Below are 17,939 nucleotides of genomic sequence, written 5' to 3' on the forward strand. Positions count from 1 at the left end.
CGGTGCCCAAGACTATTAGACAAAGACTGAGTGACAGAAAAACAATAATATTCCTCAATAGTCCTCTCGCACTGGAGACACCACATTAACATAATACAGCCGTCTCCATGCAATTTTAAATCCCCCATTTAGACTCAACTTCAATGCAAATCACTAAATGCACGAAAGTCAACTAGCGCTGCCCTCTGAGGCTCTCTCTCACAGATATACAGAGGTAATGATCTAGAAGTTCTCCAGCCATTGACCTTTTTCCAGTCCCTGCACGCGTCATTGCAAATAACAACAAAGTGGTGACTTGGCAGCGAGACCAGTCCACTGCAGGCATTGCAGAGGGCTCAGCAGAATGCGGCACGTGAAGAAAGTTCGAATACAGGGACGCGGGAGTGGGGAATGAATGAGCAGTGGAAAGATTCCCATTGTTTTCTGCATATCATACGTCAGATGAGTCTGTGACATGCTTTAAAGTTGACATCAGCTGCATGCGGTTTGTCGTCGCGACGTAGGATTGTGATTCATTCGTCAACTATGTGCTGAGGAAAATTTGACCGACGGTAACAATGCTCAACGTCTAAAATATCACTTGCCGTTCTCAGAGGAGTTGAGGAATAAACTGTTTCCGATTTATTTTTGGAGAAACTCCAAAGGAGTTCAGAACTGGAATTGTAACGCGTTCAGGCACATTTGGTGGAGAAACAGCTTTGTGAACTGAAGCTTTTCACACGCTTTCAAACTCAAAGCTGGAAAAGAGACTGTGGACAAGTTTGCCATGAGTGGAGAATCCGAGAAGAATCCATCCGTCTGCTTCATTGTTTAAATGTGGATTTAGATTGCTCTCAGGATGATATCGACCTCTTAACAAGCCAAAAAGCCGCCAGAAAATTGATCAAATCTCGAGCGCAGTGAGTGACCCGTACTCATCACTACTTTGCGGAAGAGTCCGAAAGTTTTTTGTGCGCAAACAAAAAAAAGATTTTGTTTTTCCAGTCCATTTATTAGATCTGGTTGAGCACTGCAGCATTTCACCTCCATTTACAAACCTATACAGCAAAATTTAATACATATATCAAAGAGCAAAAAGTAGCATCTCCACTAAAATCAAATTAACAGATCATCTAAAGAAAACAATACATCCAAATAGGCATTTTCATTGTTACAACCATTACAAGCTTATTTTAAAAATGGGCAACACATGTTGACCCAGAAAAACAAAGTCCAATATGTCTCAAATAAATTAAAAACTGGGCAGCTACAACAGATTCTGAAGAATGACTGGGAAGAAAGCCTGCCGCCAAATTCACCCATTTTTATTTCTTTATTTGCCTATGTAGTCTTTTCTGCTTACTGATCATCGAAACATATTTTTGTTACCTCCCGGGATAACACAAAGAAATGCCTGCCCTTCTGGAGAGCGCTTTGTAGTTGTCAAAAGCTTGAAGAGTGGGTGGACACTGTCATTGTTCACTACGTAGTAATTACTAGTCTTTCTTTCACTTCTAAGCCTCTTACTAATCTACCTTTCAGTTGCGGGTGTGTCCTGACAGCTCTTGTGATCGCAGCGGGGCAATTTCTCCTTGCCTGCTGCTGTATAATTTCAATTCCCATTCTTGAAGCTGTTCTCTCGCATTTTAAAGTGGTTGCCTTCATGTGTGCATTGCAGCGCATATTAACCAGCACCCCCCCCCACCCCCACCCCCACGTACTCCTCATACTCTCCAATAACCAACCTCGCTGTGAGAGTGGCGCACGTGTTTTAGTCTGACTCAGATAATCGTCAAGGTAGTAGTGTGATACTAATGGAGGCTCTGCACGCGGACAGCGTGAGTCATTTCATTCCCACTGTGAAGGAGGTGATGCTTGATTATATAGATCCAGGCAGGGTGAGGAGGTGCGGCCATACGCCTTTTCTGGGAGCCTTCCACTTGCTCTGATTCCTGACTATGCGAAATGCAGTGAGAAGCTGCCACTGGGATGGAGAAAGTGAGGACAGAAGAGAAGAAAAAATGGGAGGAAAGAGAAGAAAAAAACAAGAGAAAAGAGAATAAAATCAAAAAGGTAAAGGAAAAAGAGATAAGAAAAGAAAAAAGGAGAAAAGAAAAAGAGAGAAGAAAAGAAAAAGAAGAGAAGAGTACAGGGAGGGGTGACACCAGGGAGGGTGCAGACACGCCGTGATGAAATGAGATGAGCCCCACCTTGCGGCTTGGTAAATGGTTGCTCGCGGTGGTCTAATTAATGGGATGGATCTGAATCGAAACAAATAACTGCAAACGGTGCTTTCTCATCCGCGATTGTTTCCACTTTGAGGACTTAACAACCGAATCGGTGTTGATCTCTGCGGGACACTAAGACCCGCTTGCCTCCCCCTAGGTCAGTCTTCAGTCACAGCAATCGCCTACTTTGCAGAGGGCAATTACTGCAACTGGGCCATCAACGTGTAGAAGTGAGCGGATAGCAGGAGTGCGCGCCCGCATGCTTTGAATTGAGCGGGGGACACGCTGGGGAAGGAGACACAAGAGCGGGTAGGCTGAATGATTGCACAAGCCGGCGATATAAACAACACATGCAGATTCCCCCCCTGGCACTGTTGGTTCTGCCTGATTATTTAACAGGAGCAACTGGAAGTGGTTGACATGGTTTCATGGGCTTTGTGCAGTGTGCACTCCTCAATTATAGATGGGGAAAAGTGACACTGTGACAGCTGTAGCTCTCAGGGGGTCAGCGAGAGTGAAGGAGGGAAAGCGAGGGAGCCAGTCGCTCCTCCTTTAGCGGGAAGACAGGAGACAGTGTTTGACACAGATGTGACACACAGAAAAAACACAACAAAAACAAAACATGCCCAACCGCATACGTCCTCTCTCTCCCTCTCTCTTCTTGTTAAATTAAATATGCTCTGAAAATGACAAGCGGGTGGCGGTAATGAGGAAATTATTCAGAATCTTTGACATGCTTTAAATCAGATTATGTTCCTCCCCTGCTTCACCAGGCCTGGTCGAAAAGACGCAGAGCGATCCACTCCTTCCTTCAGGCGCACTGCCTCCTACTCACACGCTCACAGACCCAGACAACGCTTTCAGTGATATAGGTACAAAAAAAAAAAAAAAAAAGCTCCAGTAAGACGCAGTCGGGTAAGGAGAGGTGAATTATCTGCAGCTCGCTCACTCTCTCCCTCTGCAAAGCGAAACAGTGGGCCCTGACCTGCTGCCATCTTGGAGAATCATCACATCCAAAGCTGGAGCCGCGAGTACAGGCCATGAGCCAAAAGAGCATGACTCACTGCCAGCTGGCCTGGCAAATAAAATGCACGGACAACTGCGGTCAGAAATTTACATACAGGCACCATGTGCATGAATGTCATTTTAATGCGGGGCTATTAATGATACATTTATTTACAGTAGCTTCTGTGTTTGCTGCTGCCTGTCACCTCTCGACGACAACTAAGTTGCCACGAAAGTGCGAATGAAGAGAAGGAATGTTGAATCAGACCATTAACGTTTTATTGAATGATGGTTTCGCCAGGCAATGCTGCCTGGCGGTCATTGCAGATTTGGGAAAAAAAAACTAGCCAACGTTTAGACTGCAGGGGGTGATGCCCGATTTGGATTTTTTGTTACATCTGATCTTTCCCTGTACTCGTTGACATGACAAAAACAAAGGAGACTTCTAACAACGCAAAGCGTCCATGAAATGACACGCATGCGCACAAAGCACGACGTCAAGTGACGTGCGCCGCAAAAAAAACATCCCATAGCGCAGTGTTGATGGAATTAAAGATGGTCCCGTGTGGGTCTCATTTTTTCAATAGTGAGGTGGGAGGAGGTAGAAATATTTTGAAGAAAAGATGCAAAGCTCCTCAATCTCCGGATTTAATGGACAAATCTACGAAAGATGACCTCACGTCATTGCCGCACATAATAAATCTACCGTCTGCATGGCTGAATTAATACCATGACCACAAATATCTACTTTATGCTTTACGTTTCAAGTGGGACTGAATGAAATTCTAATGCAACGACAACAACAGTTACTCAAAACAACTGCAGTTTCACAGACAATGTCAGGAGGCTCTCGACACTTGAGCGCCCCCCCCATGGGAAGCGAATATTGGACTTTTGATGACGCATAAGTCTGATTTGTGCGGATGTCGCATTACACACTACACACATCCCTAAAGAGATTTTTATCTCCGTGCGCTGAGAGACTGTGAGCAAGAAAGTAACCCCTGTTTTCGAAATTAACACCTTGAATTTAATTGGATTGAAATTTACAGCTACCCACATGGACATACCAAATGCTTTATGGGTAAAAGTTTTATGGTCACAATGTCAGAGGTACGTTGGTAGTACTTAATATGAGCCGGGTGGTGGCATCATGCTCTCGGGCAAACTATGTGGAGAGACCTAAAATGATATTCTGGGTTGTTATTGTAAAGTGTCTCCTCTCCTGTATTCCTCCTCTCTATTACTTATACACTGGCAGTAGAGGCCTTAGTTTAGCTTTCAGGGCTCTTATGCTAAGAACGGCATTTTTACTCGGGGCCCCCATGCAGTTATGTGACTACAAAGGTTCATGCATACTTGAGCGGTTGTCGGCCAAAATACAGATACAGTAAGGAGAATGTAAATGTATAAGCGGCAAGCATCTTATCTTGCGACGTGGAGGATCTGCATACAATGACCTTGTGCTACGATCTATGGTAATATATGGAAATTAACATCAGCGGGTGCATAAATGAGAGCTTAAAATGTGTGTTTAGTGATACACTGAATGTGTGCGTTGGGTCGTCTTCGTTGGATGTGAGTGTTGTCATACATGACGTGTCATAGCATCAATCCAAATTCAATATTCTCGTTTGTGTGATTGGTTTTTCGTAAATATCATATATGTCTAATTCAGGAAGGAGCACGCCCGGGTGATTGGTCCCGAAAACAACTGAGGCCTGTGATAATGTCCACAGCAAAAGTTAAGGCAGTATGTCATCAAATCACATCAAGGAATAGTCTACAATAACACAGGTCTCAAACTCAAGGCCCGGGGGCCAGATCTGGCCTGCCACATCATTTTATGTGGTCCGCGAAGGCAAATCAAACATGTTGACTTCTATGATGCTTCGTAAAATTTTTACCAAAATGTAAAACATATTATAAGCATTTTCTTGTGACCAAACCTCTCATTCCAGTAACTGAAACAATAGTTGAATAAACCGTTATTATTGACTTTTTCCATACGGTTTCAGTCATAACGGCCCTCCAGGGGAAACGGTAACCAAAACGTGGCCCACGACAAAGATGAGTTTGACACCCCTGGTCTACACACACACACACACACACACACACACAAAATATCTCTATCATTAGAATTACAGTCAAGGTGTGACAAAACCCCCGTTGCAGTATCCACGGCAATCTCAGGAGGCGCTGCCATTAATGTCTTAAGAGTTTGCAGTTGCTCAACACTTTCAGTCACTTTCTGAAGGACCACAAGCAAACTCGTATAAATTTGAGGACAGATATGCGCGATTACGTCATGTTTTCATACGTATCCAGCTGGCGAGATGAATGGTTGTCAGCAGATGTCCAACATTGTAAGATGCTTGGGGGGGGAACATGGTAAGAAACAGATGTGGATACAGTTTGAAGATGGACCCGCCCCCAAAAAATGAAAAATGAAAAGAGTTAGAGACAACCATTGAAATAGGATTAATGCAGGCTGTTTCAAATATAGATTGACTTAAAAGATGTGAGTGGATGAAAACTTTTAAATATGTCAAGGTCTTATCTTATAATGAAATGTGGTGGAAGGCAAACGCAAAACCATTTTTTTTAATTTCTATTCATGCGCACAGACGATATTGAGCAGCTTTCTTCCATGTGGCGTTATCCAAAGAGTCGCCATCTTCCGCCCTGCAGTCATCTTTGTGTCTTTTTTTTTTCCCCCTGCAGTCGCAGGTGGAGCTGGAGGTCATTTATCATATTAACATTTTTGCGATCCTGTGACAACAGACTGGAGGAGCAAGGACAGAGACATATTTTATGTGTCTCGACTTCACGCGAAGCATAAAGGGTGTTTTGGCGAAGAACGGAAGGCTTTGCAAGGTTAGCTCCCACGTTAAGGGCCTCAACCTTTAGAGTAACACTCGCTTTGCATGAACTGCGCTTCAAATGAGCTTTTATTACCCATTTAAACTTCAATGAATGTTACGGTGATATTATACTGCACAACCAAATGGTGTCAGGCCCTCCTCCATTCGTCAGCCTTTACTTACTGTAAATAGCAAGTGACCTGAAGGGGAAAGGCTTGTAATAATGCCGGTTTTACATGATAATCAGAAATAGTCGATGGTGCTGTGATGCGCTATTTTGTTTCCTTGCACAACCACCGCACAAGGATGTTTGTACGGGTACAATGTCGACCCAGTTCACAAGTTGATGAGCTGCATAAAAATGAAGCGCTTCTGAGTTTTCATTTTGTGCCAGAAACAGTGTGCACCGTTTATGGGCAATTCAAAAGACAACATGTGTGGGTGTGGGGGGGGGAAAAGGGAACAGCGGGCTATCTGTGTTAAAAGTCCTCGACGCTACCTGGACAGCTGTTTGATTGTACGCTGCACCGAACTCCCGCCATGGTTATTGTAATTAGCTTTTGGCAATCAACACAAGATTATCTGCTTTATGACTGGGGAAAACAAATTGTATCCATCCTCCTCGTGAAGGAGCTTTAGAGTGATCAAACACACAGCGTCATTAAGGATCCTGCTTTACAAATTAGCGCCGAAGATTATCAAGTTGAGGTGGAGGTTAGGCCCAGTGGGACGGGAGCTTTTTGAACAACATATTCAATTAATAATGATGTGTAAACAAAGTTTTTTTTTTAATGTATTTAGTTTTTTTCCCACTTATCTTTGTGGTTTGCCGTTCAACTCTTTACAAACTTTAATCGATGTTTTGGTTCTTGGACGGCGGCCCGGTGATCCAGTGGTTAGCTATTCGACCTCACAGTGCATGGGTACCGGGTTGAATTCCAGCTCCGGCCTCCCTGTGTGGAGTTTGCATGTTCTACCCGGGCCTGTGTGGGTTTTCTCCGGGTACTCCGGTTTCCTCCCACATTCTAAAACATTCATGGCAGGCTGATTGAACACTCAAAATTGTCCCTAGTTGTGAGTGTGAGCGCGGATGGATGTTCGTCTCTGTGTGCCCTGCGATTGGTTGGCAACCAGTTCAGGGTGTCCCCCGCCTACTGCCCGAAGACAGGTGGATCGCCTCCAGCTCCCACCGCAACCCTTGTGAGGATAAAGCGGATCGGAAAATGAATGAATGAATGAATGAATGAATGGTTCTTGGACTTTTGCTGAGTGGAAAGTGTCACGATTGATATGCCAAAAAAAAAAATAATAATAAGGTACAGTATTATCTAGAAGGGTGATGTGAAACACTCATTTTCATTCAGATTAGGAACAGGGATGTTCCCCAAAGTCACTTGCAGGCCAATACGGCAATAAAGCCACTTTCTTGCTGCACTGGCTTGACAGCTGGGTGTTAAATGTACCTTGTTATCATGATTTAAAGCAAAGGTTGGAGGATGCCGCGCACCTCGCAGGACCTTGGGATAGATGGGAACCGTGTAGGAGAGAGTGTGAGGGAGGGATGCACAACGCACACCCGCACACCGGGTATACCGAGAGTGTATATCAGACAGAGCACAGCCTCATTTGCATTCTCCACAGACGGGAGAGCAGCAGCATCAACCATCGCCACCGCCACCGTGCCCCAAGGGAGCTGCTGCCGCCGCTACTCTCATCCTCAAAGAGGAGACGCCCAAGCTGTTTTTGCTGATGAGCAAGCACGATGGGACTAAACGCAAACACAAAGATGAATAAGGGCAACAGGGAAATGTGTTTCGATCGAAAACAGATTATTCTGGTCGCTCACTATCTGGATATTTTGATATCAGTGTCGTGAAGGTTTTTATATGGTCTACTTATTGCGTTTTTTTTTCAGGACAATATTATGTATACATAACCAGAGTATTTTTTTTAAGTCAACTATAAAAATGCATCTAAATCCAGATGATTCTATTGTGTGCAGCCACTTGACAAAATAAAATTGAGTCATTTCAACACACCATGCCCCCCCCCCACCCCCCATGTAACTAATGGGCCTCTTCATGACATTCCAAACGGTGGTGGCAAAGTCTCTCTCTCTCATGTTCCAGTACTTTTCGTCAGGTGGTGGTGGGGGGGATGGTAAAGCATTCTAGCCTGTTGTGTATCAGATCCAGATTGCAATATCTGTGAAATAAAGGCAGGAATGTATCATGTTTTCATATTCAGTCTATTGTTTAAAAATGAAGACTACTAAAGGTGTCTCCACTTTTAACCAGCACCATCTGGCAAAAACTGCTTTCTTGAGCAACACATTTTGGTTATTCAATTAAAAATGATCAATTGGTTCTACAATGCTTTTACTAACGCACACATTTTCAACAGGAATTAAACACAACCGATTTGTTTCCTGACAAAAAGCCACCTCCAAATCCAACGCATCCCCACATTGACTCCACTAATGATACAGCAACTTTGAGTTCAACCTTCTTAATGATGCCCAGTGATCTCAAACAAACAGATAAGCCAGTTCATTAAATATGTTTTCTACACTAGCAGATAAATTGAAAAATGATCATGTTGTTATTGTTTGCCTTTTAAAATGCTATTGAGTAGAGAGGATACAATGGGGCTCACAAAAAAATCATTTTATGCTCGGCTCCCGTGGTCGTGTCGATTTTTTTTTTCTTACTTGTCTGGCCTGACCGATTCAGGCTACCTTTTTCATTTTGTTCAACCTTTAACCAAGCATTTGCTGTCTGCTACATTTTATTTCAAAATGTACTGTGCATTCCACCTGACAAACTGCAGACCCCGCTTAAGAGCTCAACGCGCAAGGTCAAACAGTAAAGTCCAGAGCGATAAGGTGAAAACACTGCAGAGCGCCCCGGACGTAGGAAGGTATTCGGTTAAGTCTTGGCACTGATAAACACACGGTAGCGTGCTGTCAGATGCCAAGCACAGTTGCGGATGCTCCCATTTCTGCAGCCTCCCGCTGGGCTGAGCAATATTCGTGTGCTGCTGTAATTAAACACGGACCACCAGTACACGCGCGTACACACGCGCGCGTGCTAATTGCAGGCAGGGGGCATTCTAATCATTATGAGCTAAATTAAAGCAATCAATTGAAAGGGGAGAGCAGCAGCGAGGAATCCATTCGTGGTCTCCCCCCCACTCCTCCCAGCCCTGCACACAGACATGTGTCAGCCATTTAATCGCACAAAACCCTTTCCTATTTAGGACATAAGCACCCCTTTAAATCACTTTGACAATTAACTAGTGGCACGCACACAAAAAACAAACGAACAAATAAATGTCAGCTAACAAAAAGCCCTTGGCTGATGCATGAACGCATCGGCGTGCACATCTGCAAGGCATTTCCTTTCCTCTGCTTTCTCAGACGGAGCCGAATGTCCTTAAAAGCGGGGCAGGTAATGTCCTGTTTTTGCCAAGATCTGCCTCTACATCAATACAGCCAAGTTTTAAGGGAACGCGAGAGAATTCACTTTTAACATTTATGGTATTTTTTTTTTTTTTTACAAGTACATCAGGCTCCATGTCATCGGGGAGCCCTCACTTGCTCTCTTCCACTCCCACCCAGCCAGGCCAACTGTTGCTGCAACTCAGGGAAGTGCTAGCTCCTGAATAATACAGGCCTGCTGCTGTCACTGCAACCCTGTGCTCGGGATTTATTAGGAATGGCCCAGCAGCACTGGCTTGTGGCGTTTGACCAGCGCAGGAGGGAACAAAAGCAGCTCCGGCAGAGAACAGAATATTAAAGGGCTTTATATCCTTAAACTGTGTCGCTATTGGAAGCCATTATCCCAAAATATTGAATTCACTCCCCGAAGGCACGCATTTGACATTGTGACAGTGAAATCAATGTTTCGGGTCATGAGCTTTAAGTTGAGGAACAGGATATGAGCGGTGATAGGAGAGTAAGGAGAAAGGGAACGTCCTAACGAATAAAATAACTTCAATCCAGCCTGTAAACACTGATCGCATGAACAACAAGTGAGAAGAGGCGTTTTTCTTTTCTTCTCTCTGAATCACTTCTGTTGAAATGAAAGAGAAAAGGAGGACAACTCAACTTGCCTTTGGACTGGCAACAAACCGGTTTATATGGCTTCGGGCCCTGAACATGAAGTCAGGCAAATGTTCGTTTTGAAATGAAATGTTTACCAACTGTGTACTCTGAGGGTGTTACTTCACTTTTCCATCATTATCGCCAGCAATGTTGTTGGCACGAATTCACCTCATTTGTGAGCGCCAATTAGCACCAAATTACAATGGGACAAAAAAAAAAAGGTCAGCTTTCATCCTACATGCATGATGACGTAATAGGCCTTCATAAGTGCTCATGTTTCGTTTTAGCATCGGAGATTGAAGATAGATCAATTCCATTTGGCGAGCTGCTTTCCTGACGTTATCATAAGGCGCCACCTGCTGGATGATGAAAATCCTTTTCAACGAACTTGGAAACAGGCTTTAAAACGTCGTTTACAGACGGTACACACTTGGAAAACGGGTAAGTTTGTTCCTTTTTCTAAACTGGAATCATTTTTTCCCCCACTCAAAAAATCGACGTGCAAGACCGACATTATGACAAGCTGTCATTTTTGCCAAATGTAACTATTAAAAAAAAAAAAAAAAAAAAAAAAAAGCAAAGGCTAGAAATATATTATAGTCTCTTCGCTTTCTATTATTATTTATACTTACACATTTGCATTAAAATTCCATTTTAGAACAAAGCGTTAAAATCAAATGTGGGGGAAGTGAATTAAGCACAATAAATACTTTCCGGATAGACTGTATATAAGTGCAACTTTCCAAATTTTTTATGACATCATTTTATTTTTTTGTTATACATTGACACAGTGATCGACTGGTTAGCACGTGCAGAGGTCATGAGTTTGATTCCAGGCCCCGGCCTTCCTGTGTCGATTTCTCTTTATGCCTGTGTAGGTATTCTGCGGGTAGTCCTATTTGCTCCCACATTCCAAAAACCTGCACGGCAGGTTAATTGATCACTTTATTTAATTGTTCATAAGTGCGATTGCAAGTGTAAATGGTTGTTTGTCTATGTATGTTCTGCGATTGGCTGGCAGTTCTGGGTGTACCCGGCCAGCTGGGACAGGCTCCAGCACGCCCGTGACCCTCGTAAGGACAAGCGGATCAGATAATGGATGGACTTAAAATACACTGGTTCTATATTTTTGTATTGAGTAATATTTTAATAAAACCTATTTGTACAACACAAAAAAATGGAAACGCTGGGATAGTTTACACAACACAAAGGACTATTTTTTTTTCCTTCAACGTCACTCAGAAAACAATTTGGTGGTTGAGCATTACTGAATGAACTACGATTAGAGAACTGGATGAATCAAAATTTGCAACAAAGAACGGGTTGAACCTGTTTAACTTGTCTCTGAGTTCTTCCCGTTCAATGAGAAACCATCTTAACCATCATTTCTCTCGTTTTTACATCTACAACAAACTATGTTCAAACAAAAGTAAAACAAAGACTTTCAAAACCATCGGGTTATCATTTGCTTAAAGAGTGTCACGTTTGAAATTTCAGCACATTGCAGGTCAACAAATGAACGCTAGATGGCGGTAATGCGGCGTTTGACAACAAAACAACACAGAGGAAGCTTGCTGTGACGTCAACCGTAGGTTTATAGCTGAGCTAGAAAGTCAACATCTTTAGTGCATTTCTTTTTGCTTTTGTTTCGTTTGGCGTTTTGGTCGATTTGATTAAATGGCCACTAAAAGATTACCATGAAACTCCGGTTGCAGAATGACAGGTAAGTGAATGCAATCGTAGCTTTTCACAAAACATCTGCGCGCTACTGCTAATGACATTTCACTGTCGCCAGCTCTCGAACTCTTGTGTTGTTATTTTCCCTGAATAAAAAGTAATTACGAGTCTTCATAACTTGTGTTGGAAGACGAGCAGGCATTATGGTGCCTGAAGTTCAAATAGGAGCTCAGTTTAAAGTAGCCAGATTATGTGCGACTGTTAATCTCATGTGAGACAATATGGCTGCTTTTAAACGTACAATATTCTGTTTCAAGACATTCTTTCATAATTATAATAGAACGAGGCCACTATTATAATTCCTTGGTCTTTAAAGACTACATATTCCGTCACGCCTGACAATTGTGGCCACCCCCCCAAAAAAAAACAACACCACAAAAAAAAAACCCCAAGAATCATTGCACACTTTATCCACCCTTCTCTTGAATTGCTGAAATCAGTCAGTTTTGTTGAGGCGCTCTCATGCAAGTGAGGTAGTCCATGCTCCATTGACTGCTGTGCCTAGGAGACGACCGCTTACATTAGCATGATAACCGGGGGTGGAGCCTAGGGTTTGTAATTTGCCTGGATAATTAATTGAAATGTAAACATGGTTTCACTTATTGTGATCATTAAAACAATCAGAGAGGGAAAAAAACTAATAATGTGCGAATGCTAGGACTCAATGTAAAATCTAAAAAGGTTTCCCTTTTGTGTCCAGAAGAGCTGTGAAAGTGAGGGAGTCCCCTACTGTCATGCAGCCTAATTCCAGCCAGGAAGGCACTCATTTGAGAAATGGTTTGTCCCTTACTCTGCAAGCAGAGCTTCCCAGCAGGACGACACCCTCCGGTGCCGCAGGCACCATCCATTCCGACGCCAATGAGGTGCGCGTATCCCTGAGCGGCGGCGCGCCGGGTGAATCCGGCGGAGCCGCCTCGGCCAGGAGGTCCAGAATCAACCCTCACAGCCACTCTCATTCTCACGGACACACTCGCGGGCAGCGACACCCCACCTCCGATGCCGACCCGACAGACTCCGCAGACCTGGACTCCGGAGAGCCCACTACCTCGCTTTCGGAGCTACGCTGCCTGTTTCGCTGGTTCCAAAAGAGTCTTCCTTTTCTCATCATATTGAGCGCTAAGCTGGTCCTCCAGCATGCGCTAGGTGAGTGTAAACAGACTCACAGGCTGTACTCTGCAGCACCAACTGTACAAGACCAATTTAATTTGAGCTGATGCTCAAATTGCACCACCTCCCCAAGCGTCAAATAGTAGGTAGTGACAGCAACACGGAAGTAAACAATAATACTGTACATAGTTAATACAAATGCAAAGTGTATAGTTGGCCCTGGGCTGACTCGTTCTTGCCATTGATTTGAATGAGGTCCAATTATTTAGCTTATGTAATGATCGACCCACTTCTACCATTTATCCCATTTCATTGTTCTGCAGTTTTTCATTTATTTGTGTTTTTGGGAGCAGACGCCCATCTGTCTCCAATTTCACTTTCGATGACGCCAAGTTCACATGAACGGTGTAAATGCCCCTCCGCGTTTGTATTTCACTCGCATTGGCAGATATCTGATACGCATCTGGTTTGTATCTACATTTGGAAGAGGCCTGATTCTAGTCTAAATATATCTGACCCCGTGCGTTTTTTTTTTTCTTTTTTGCGCTGCCATGCCAGATTTCTCAATAGTGCCACTTGAACCGTGCTGTGAAAATCCCGCTCTATGGTGACCAGCTGTTTCTATCCAATCGGCTTATGTAACGACTTCTCTTTCTCAAAGGGCTTGCAGTTGGCGTGGGCCTCTTCACAACGTTTCTCGATGTCAATCAAAGCATCCAAACCCAAGTATTTCTTCAGGTAGGAGCCGGATAGTTACAAAAAAGAGCGATTAGGAAAGCAGTGCTTTTGAGAATCATTGTCCTCTAAAGCGTTTGGACTGTGCGTGTGTGTCTCCCCCCCCAGGCTTGCCACGCCAAGTTGCATTGTGTGTGGCTGCTGCTGCTGTTGGTCTCCTCCACCCTCCTGCTCAGCTACACTTTTCTCCCTCAGACACTTTACAACTGGTAACGTCCCATAGGAGCGGCACACGCTCGGGTTTTAAAAACGAGCAAGCGTTTACGCAAGTTAAGTATGTTTTGGACCCTAATTAATTCTTCACCCCCCCCAGCCTTGTGTTCCTCAGTCCAACTTTTGAGCCACTGGGATTCTGGGAGGTCCTGTGGGCAGTTGGCATCACCAACTTCATCATCAAATTCCTCTGTATGGGGATCAAGTGCCTTCTCCTGCTGCTGCCCGCTTCGTTGCTCAACTATCGAGCACAGGTGAGAGCAAGTGACTGGGTTTGGAAAATGTCACATTGGGTGCGATTTGGCTGATGACCTCTCGTACAAAGTCAGCTGGGATAGGTCCAGTTCACCTGCAATTTTTTTGTTAGGTTTTTTTTTTTTTTTTTTACTTATTTTTTTGAGTGGGTTAGTGACCTAATTTATTATTTTTTTCTTTTTTTTTAAGTTTAGTATTGCATGATAAAGTAAGGTCAACTTGAATTTTCAAACAGCTGTTCGACCGTCATTCTTAATGTATGGCTGTACAGTAATCTCAAAATAAATACATTTAAAATGAACCCCAACAGTTCACGAAAGACATTTTTGCTAAAATTAGTGGTCGAATGCAAATTTATCACAGATGGCTTTGTGTCCCAAAAGGTATTTTTGACACTATTTCAAAAAGGTCTCCCCCCATGTCATTTTTTTTATATTTATTTTTTGCTTTTAAGTTTAACCTATGAAAGCTTAAGCAATATGGATTTTACCATGCGATGTAATTTGTTGCTATGTTTCATTAAAAAAAATAAAATTCCTCCTGTTGCTGAACCAAACCCTTAATTTATAAATATTACTGCATCACATTTTATTATGCAACCTGATGTGCTCGAGAAAAAAATGAAGACTGATTTGGAATATTCGAGCAAAAAATTAAAGTTTACTTGTATCGCTGTTAAAAAAAAAAAATACTGGAAAAATGTTTTATAAATATAAAGTGTAGTTTGGTTAGGTTCCATTGTTATTAAATTTTGATTTTAGCTGTTATTTCAGTGTTGTTCGTGAACTGTAACAATCTTGAAGAGGACAAGTGCTATCGAAAATGGATGGAATTATATCTTGCTGTTTCCATCAAGGCTCAGCGTGGATATTTATTTTAAAGATTCTGTCATCAACTTTTGAAGGACTGATCCCTAAAATGTTCCCTTTGTCCTGCAGAAATTAAACGAATTGAAGGGCGTGTTTGTGCGAGTCGCCATAATTTACCCGATGCACCCAACGCGAGTTCCGACTGAAATATTCCCGTTGCAGCACCGCAGGAGTGTAGTTGTTGACGTGCGCCACGAGATAACGATCGTACTCTAAAACTCTTGACTTGTCTCAACGGTCTAGTAACGCGGCGATTGTGTGCGCAGGGACGCTGGCTGCTGCTGAGCGAGGAGCTGGCTCAGGTCTACCAGGCCGCCGCCCCCGTGCCGCTCTGGTTCCGCTACCTGGTCACCTACCAGGAAGCCGACGGTAACCCGGCGCTCACTGTGGGCGTTTTGCTGGCTCTGCTCTACCTCATACTGAAGGTACGACGCTTCTCAAAAATCAAATGACTACCAAACATTTTCTCAAAACTATTTACTCGTACTCTTGCAGCTTTTGGGATTGTACGGACAGTGCAAGTCTTTACTGAAAACTGTGAGGATTGTTCTTAAGAGCGAGGTCAGTTTGATGACGTTTTGATTCACCCAAAATGAATTATTCCTCATTTTGTAATTTTTTTTTTTTTTTTTTTAAGTCCGACCACTCACCTGAAATGCTGCTTGTCCTAACCGGGGTGTTTTTCTTGCCTTTCAGCATACAGGGACGGCGGCCACGAGGAGTCAGTGCATGGAAGCCGGTGACGTGTGTCCCATCTGCCAAGGAGAATACAGGGAGCCTCAATCTCTCATCTGTCAGGTAAAACATTTGTCAATTCTATCCTTTACTTAGACGGAGATATTAAGGCTCTGGGGGCGGATGGATTTTAACAACTGGGATTTGAATCCAGGTTACCCCCAGAGTTCAATGCCAGCAATGTTTCCCACTCTGGCATTTATTGCACCACATGACGAGCATCACGAGATGGAACGTACTGTTACGATAAGACGCGGAAAAGTTGATTCCCGTTTGATTTTTGACAGCCCCGACGTGGAGATGTGTAATAAATTGTACCGCTGTGTCTGTGACTGCACAGCACATAATCTGTGACCAGTGCATCGCTCTGTGGTTCAACCGGGAGAAGAGCTGCCCCCTCTGCCCCACCGTGATCACGGAAAAAGTGTACAAGTGGAAGGACGGAGCCACATCGGCGTACCTGCAGATTTACTGATCGCACGCATTTGGGAGCGTTGATGAATGTTACGTTGTTTGATTGTGAAAATTTGTACAACACTGGTCAATGAATTTTCTGAGGCCACTCACTGTCATGAAATTGAAGTTGTAGTTTTCCCCTTGTTGATATCTCAAAGTATATTCTACATTCCCAACCCCTTATATTTCTCTTTGTATGATATTTTTCTCATGGGCCTGCACGTTGAGCTTCTTTGAAACTATTCTTCTACTATAAATACAAGAAAATATTTTTCGACAATTTGCGAGATTTCAGGTTTCATGGGCTGTGTGTAAAATCTTTCCAGCTCTGCTACATTTGATCCTTTCATGTCAGCCGGAGGTTAGCGGATGTGCGCAGACCTCCGACATGGAGTGATCGGTGAAGACGCATCTTTCATCTTGAAGGGTTAAAGTTAACTTGGGGGGGCGCTGGCAAATTGCACACTGCGATGCCTTTGCTGGGGGGGCAGCTGGCAAATTGCACACTGCGATGCTTTTGGAAAAGCTTCTACTAACGCTCCAACAGCAGCCTGTATCAGGCGATGGGATAGGCACTGTATACGTGTAAGCTGGTGCTATCACTATTTTTGCAGCTCAGCAAGCTTTTACACAAATTTTGGAATATTTTTTACAGAGACGATTTACAAACACCAAAGAATTGGAGAAATATATTTTATCTAATGGAAAAAAATGTCACCGTTCTTGTCAATGAACTATCTGAATAAAATTTAATATTTGAGCAAAGTATGAGTATGGAGTTTGTTTCCTCTCCAGCTGTAACCGACCGAGCAAGCGTGTTTTCTTGGACCTTAAGCTGCCCTATATGGGAACATCAAAATACATCTGACTTTTATCCAGAGTAGCTTCATTTGATAACGTACCAAAAAGTGGTCTCAGAGTCAGGGGTGTCCAAACTCGGTCCTCGGAGTGAGCTGTCGTGACTGTTCTCCATCTCTCCCCGCTGCCATGACATGACTGAAATGATCAGGATCATGATCAAGCTTCTTCAGAGCTTTGCTGATGAGCTGAACATTGGAATCAGGTGTGTTGCAACAGGGAGAGATGGGAAAACGGGCAAGAGGTCGGCTCTTGCGGATCGGAGCTGGACTTGCCTACTCAAGGTGGTCTCGTCAAACCCCGGATGAACGACAGAATGCGCTCCGAGCCAAATAACATTTCAAGTTTTTACTATTCAAATATACCGTATCGAACATCTTCAAAACAGATGTCAACATTCACTAACTTTACAAACTCAATTCTCGTCACTGCTCAACAGTGATTAAAAGCAAAATACCGTAGATGTCCTTGATCGTTTAGCCAAACATCTCAAATGTGGATTAAGTGATCCTACACCTTAAAAAAAATCACTTTCACATCAATCACAATCTAAGGACATAATACAAAATGCGCAATTCAACCCACGCTGCTTTCACTTTCTGCATGCTGCCCAAAGCGCAGTAAAAAATTCAAGTTTCATTCAGTCAAGAACAGTAGCATATATGAAACACATGAAAAAAAGACATTGCTGCACAAAAATCGTTACATGCTGGAAAATGTGTTTAATTGAAAGCTGCTTTTGTGGTTGCCATTTTAACAGTGTTTGTGTGAGGAAAAAAACACAATGAGAAAG

At 43.3% G+C, this 17,939-nt stretch overlaps 1 protein-coding gene across 5 annotated transcripts; it reads left to right on the plus strand.

Moving 5' to 3' along the window:
* Positions 1 to 11,626: 11,626 nt before the first annotated feature.
* rnft1 (ring finger protein, transmembrane 1) lies at positions 11,627 to 16,690 on the plus strand. 5 transcript variants are annotated; one of them, XM_019895302.1, is made up of 9 exons: positions 11,627 to 11,904; positions 12,622 to 13,061; positions 13,687 to 13,763; positions 13,869 to 13,969; positions 14,074 to 14,227; positions 15,364 to 15,522; positions 15,593 to 15,658; positions 15,794 to 15,895; positions 16,173 to 16,690. In XM_019895302.1, the coding sequence occupies exons 1-9, from the start codon at positions 11,879 to 11,881 to the stop codon at positions 16,305 to 16,307; spliced, it is 1,260 nt and encodes a 419-aa protein (XP_019750861.1). In that variant the 5' UTR covers positions 11,627 to 11,878; the 3' UTR covers positions 16,308 to 16,690. The 5 variants fall into 5 exon arrangements, with proteins under 5 accessions (XP_019750861.1, XP_019750860.1, XP_019750863.1 ...); XM_019895301.1 differs by having other exon boundaries at positions 11,630 to 11,904; positions 12,619 to 13,061; XM_019895304.1 differs by having other exon boundaries at positions 11,634 to 11,904; positions 12,717 to 13,061.
* The last annotated feature ends 1,249 nt before the right edge of the window (positions 16,691 to 17,939 follow it).

The sequence above is a fragment of the Hippocampus comes genome, unplaced genomic scaffold (genome assembly GCF_001891065.2).
Source record: "Hippocampus comes isolate QL1 unplaced genomic scaffold, H_comes_QL1_v1.1 scaffold177, whole genome shotgun sequence".
Lineage (NCBI taxonomy): Eukaryota > Metazoa > Chordata > Actinopteri > Syngnathiformes > Syngnathidae > Hippocampus > Hippocampus comes.

Coding starts and splice junctions, on each gene's coding strand:
- rnft1 (XM_019895301.1), top strand. CDS start 11,879: ATGAAACTCCGGTTGCAGAATGACAG. Junction 13,970..14,073: donor CCTCAGACACTTTACAACTG/GTAACGTCCCAT, acceptor CACCCCCCCCAG/CCTTGTGTTCCTCAGTCCAA. Junction 14,228..15,363: donor TGCTCAACTATCGAGCACAG/GTGAGAGCAAGT, acceptor TTGTGTGCGCAG/GGACGCTGGCTGCTGCTGAG.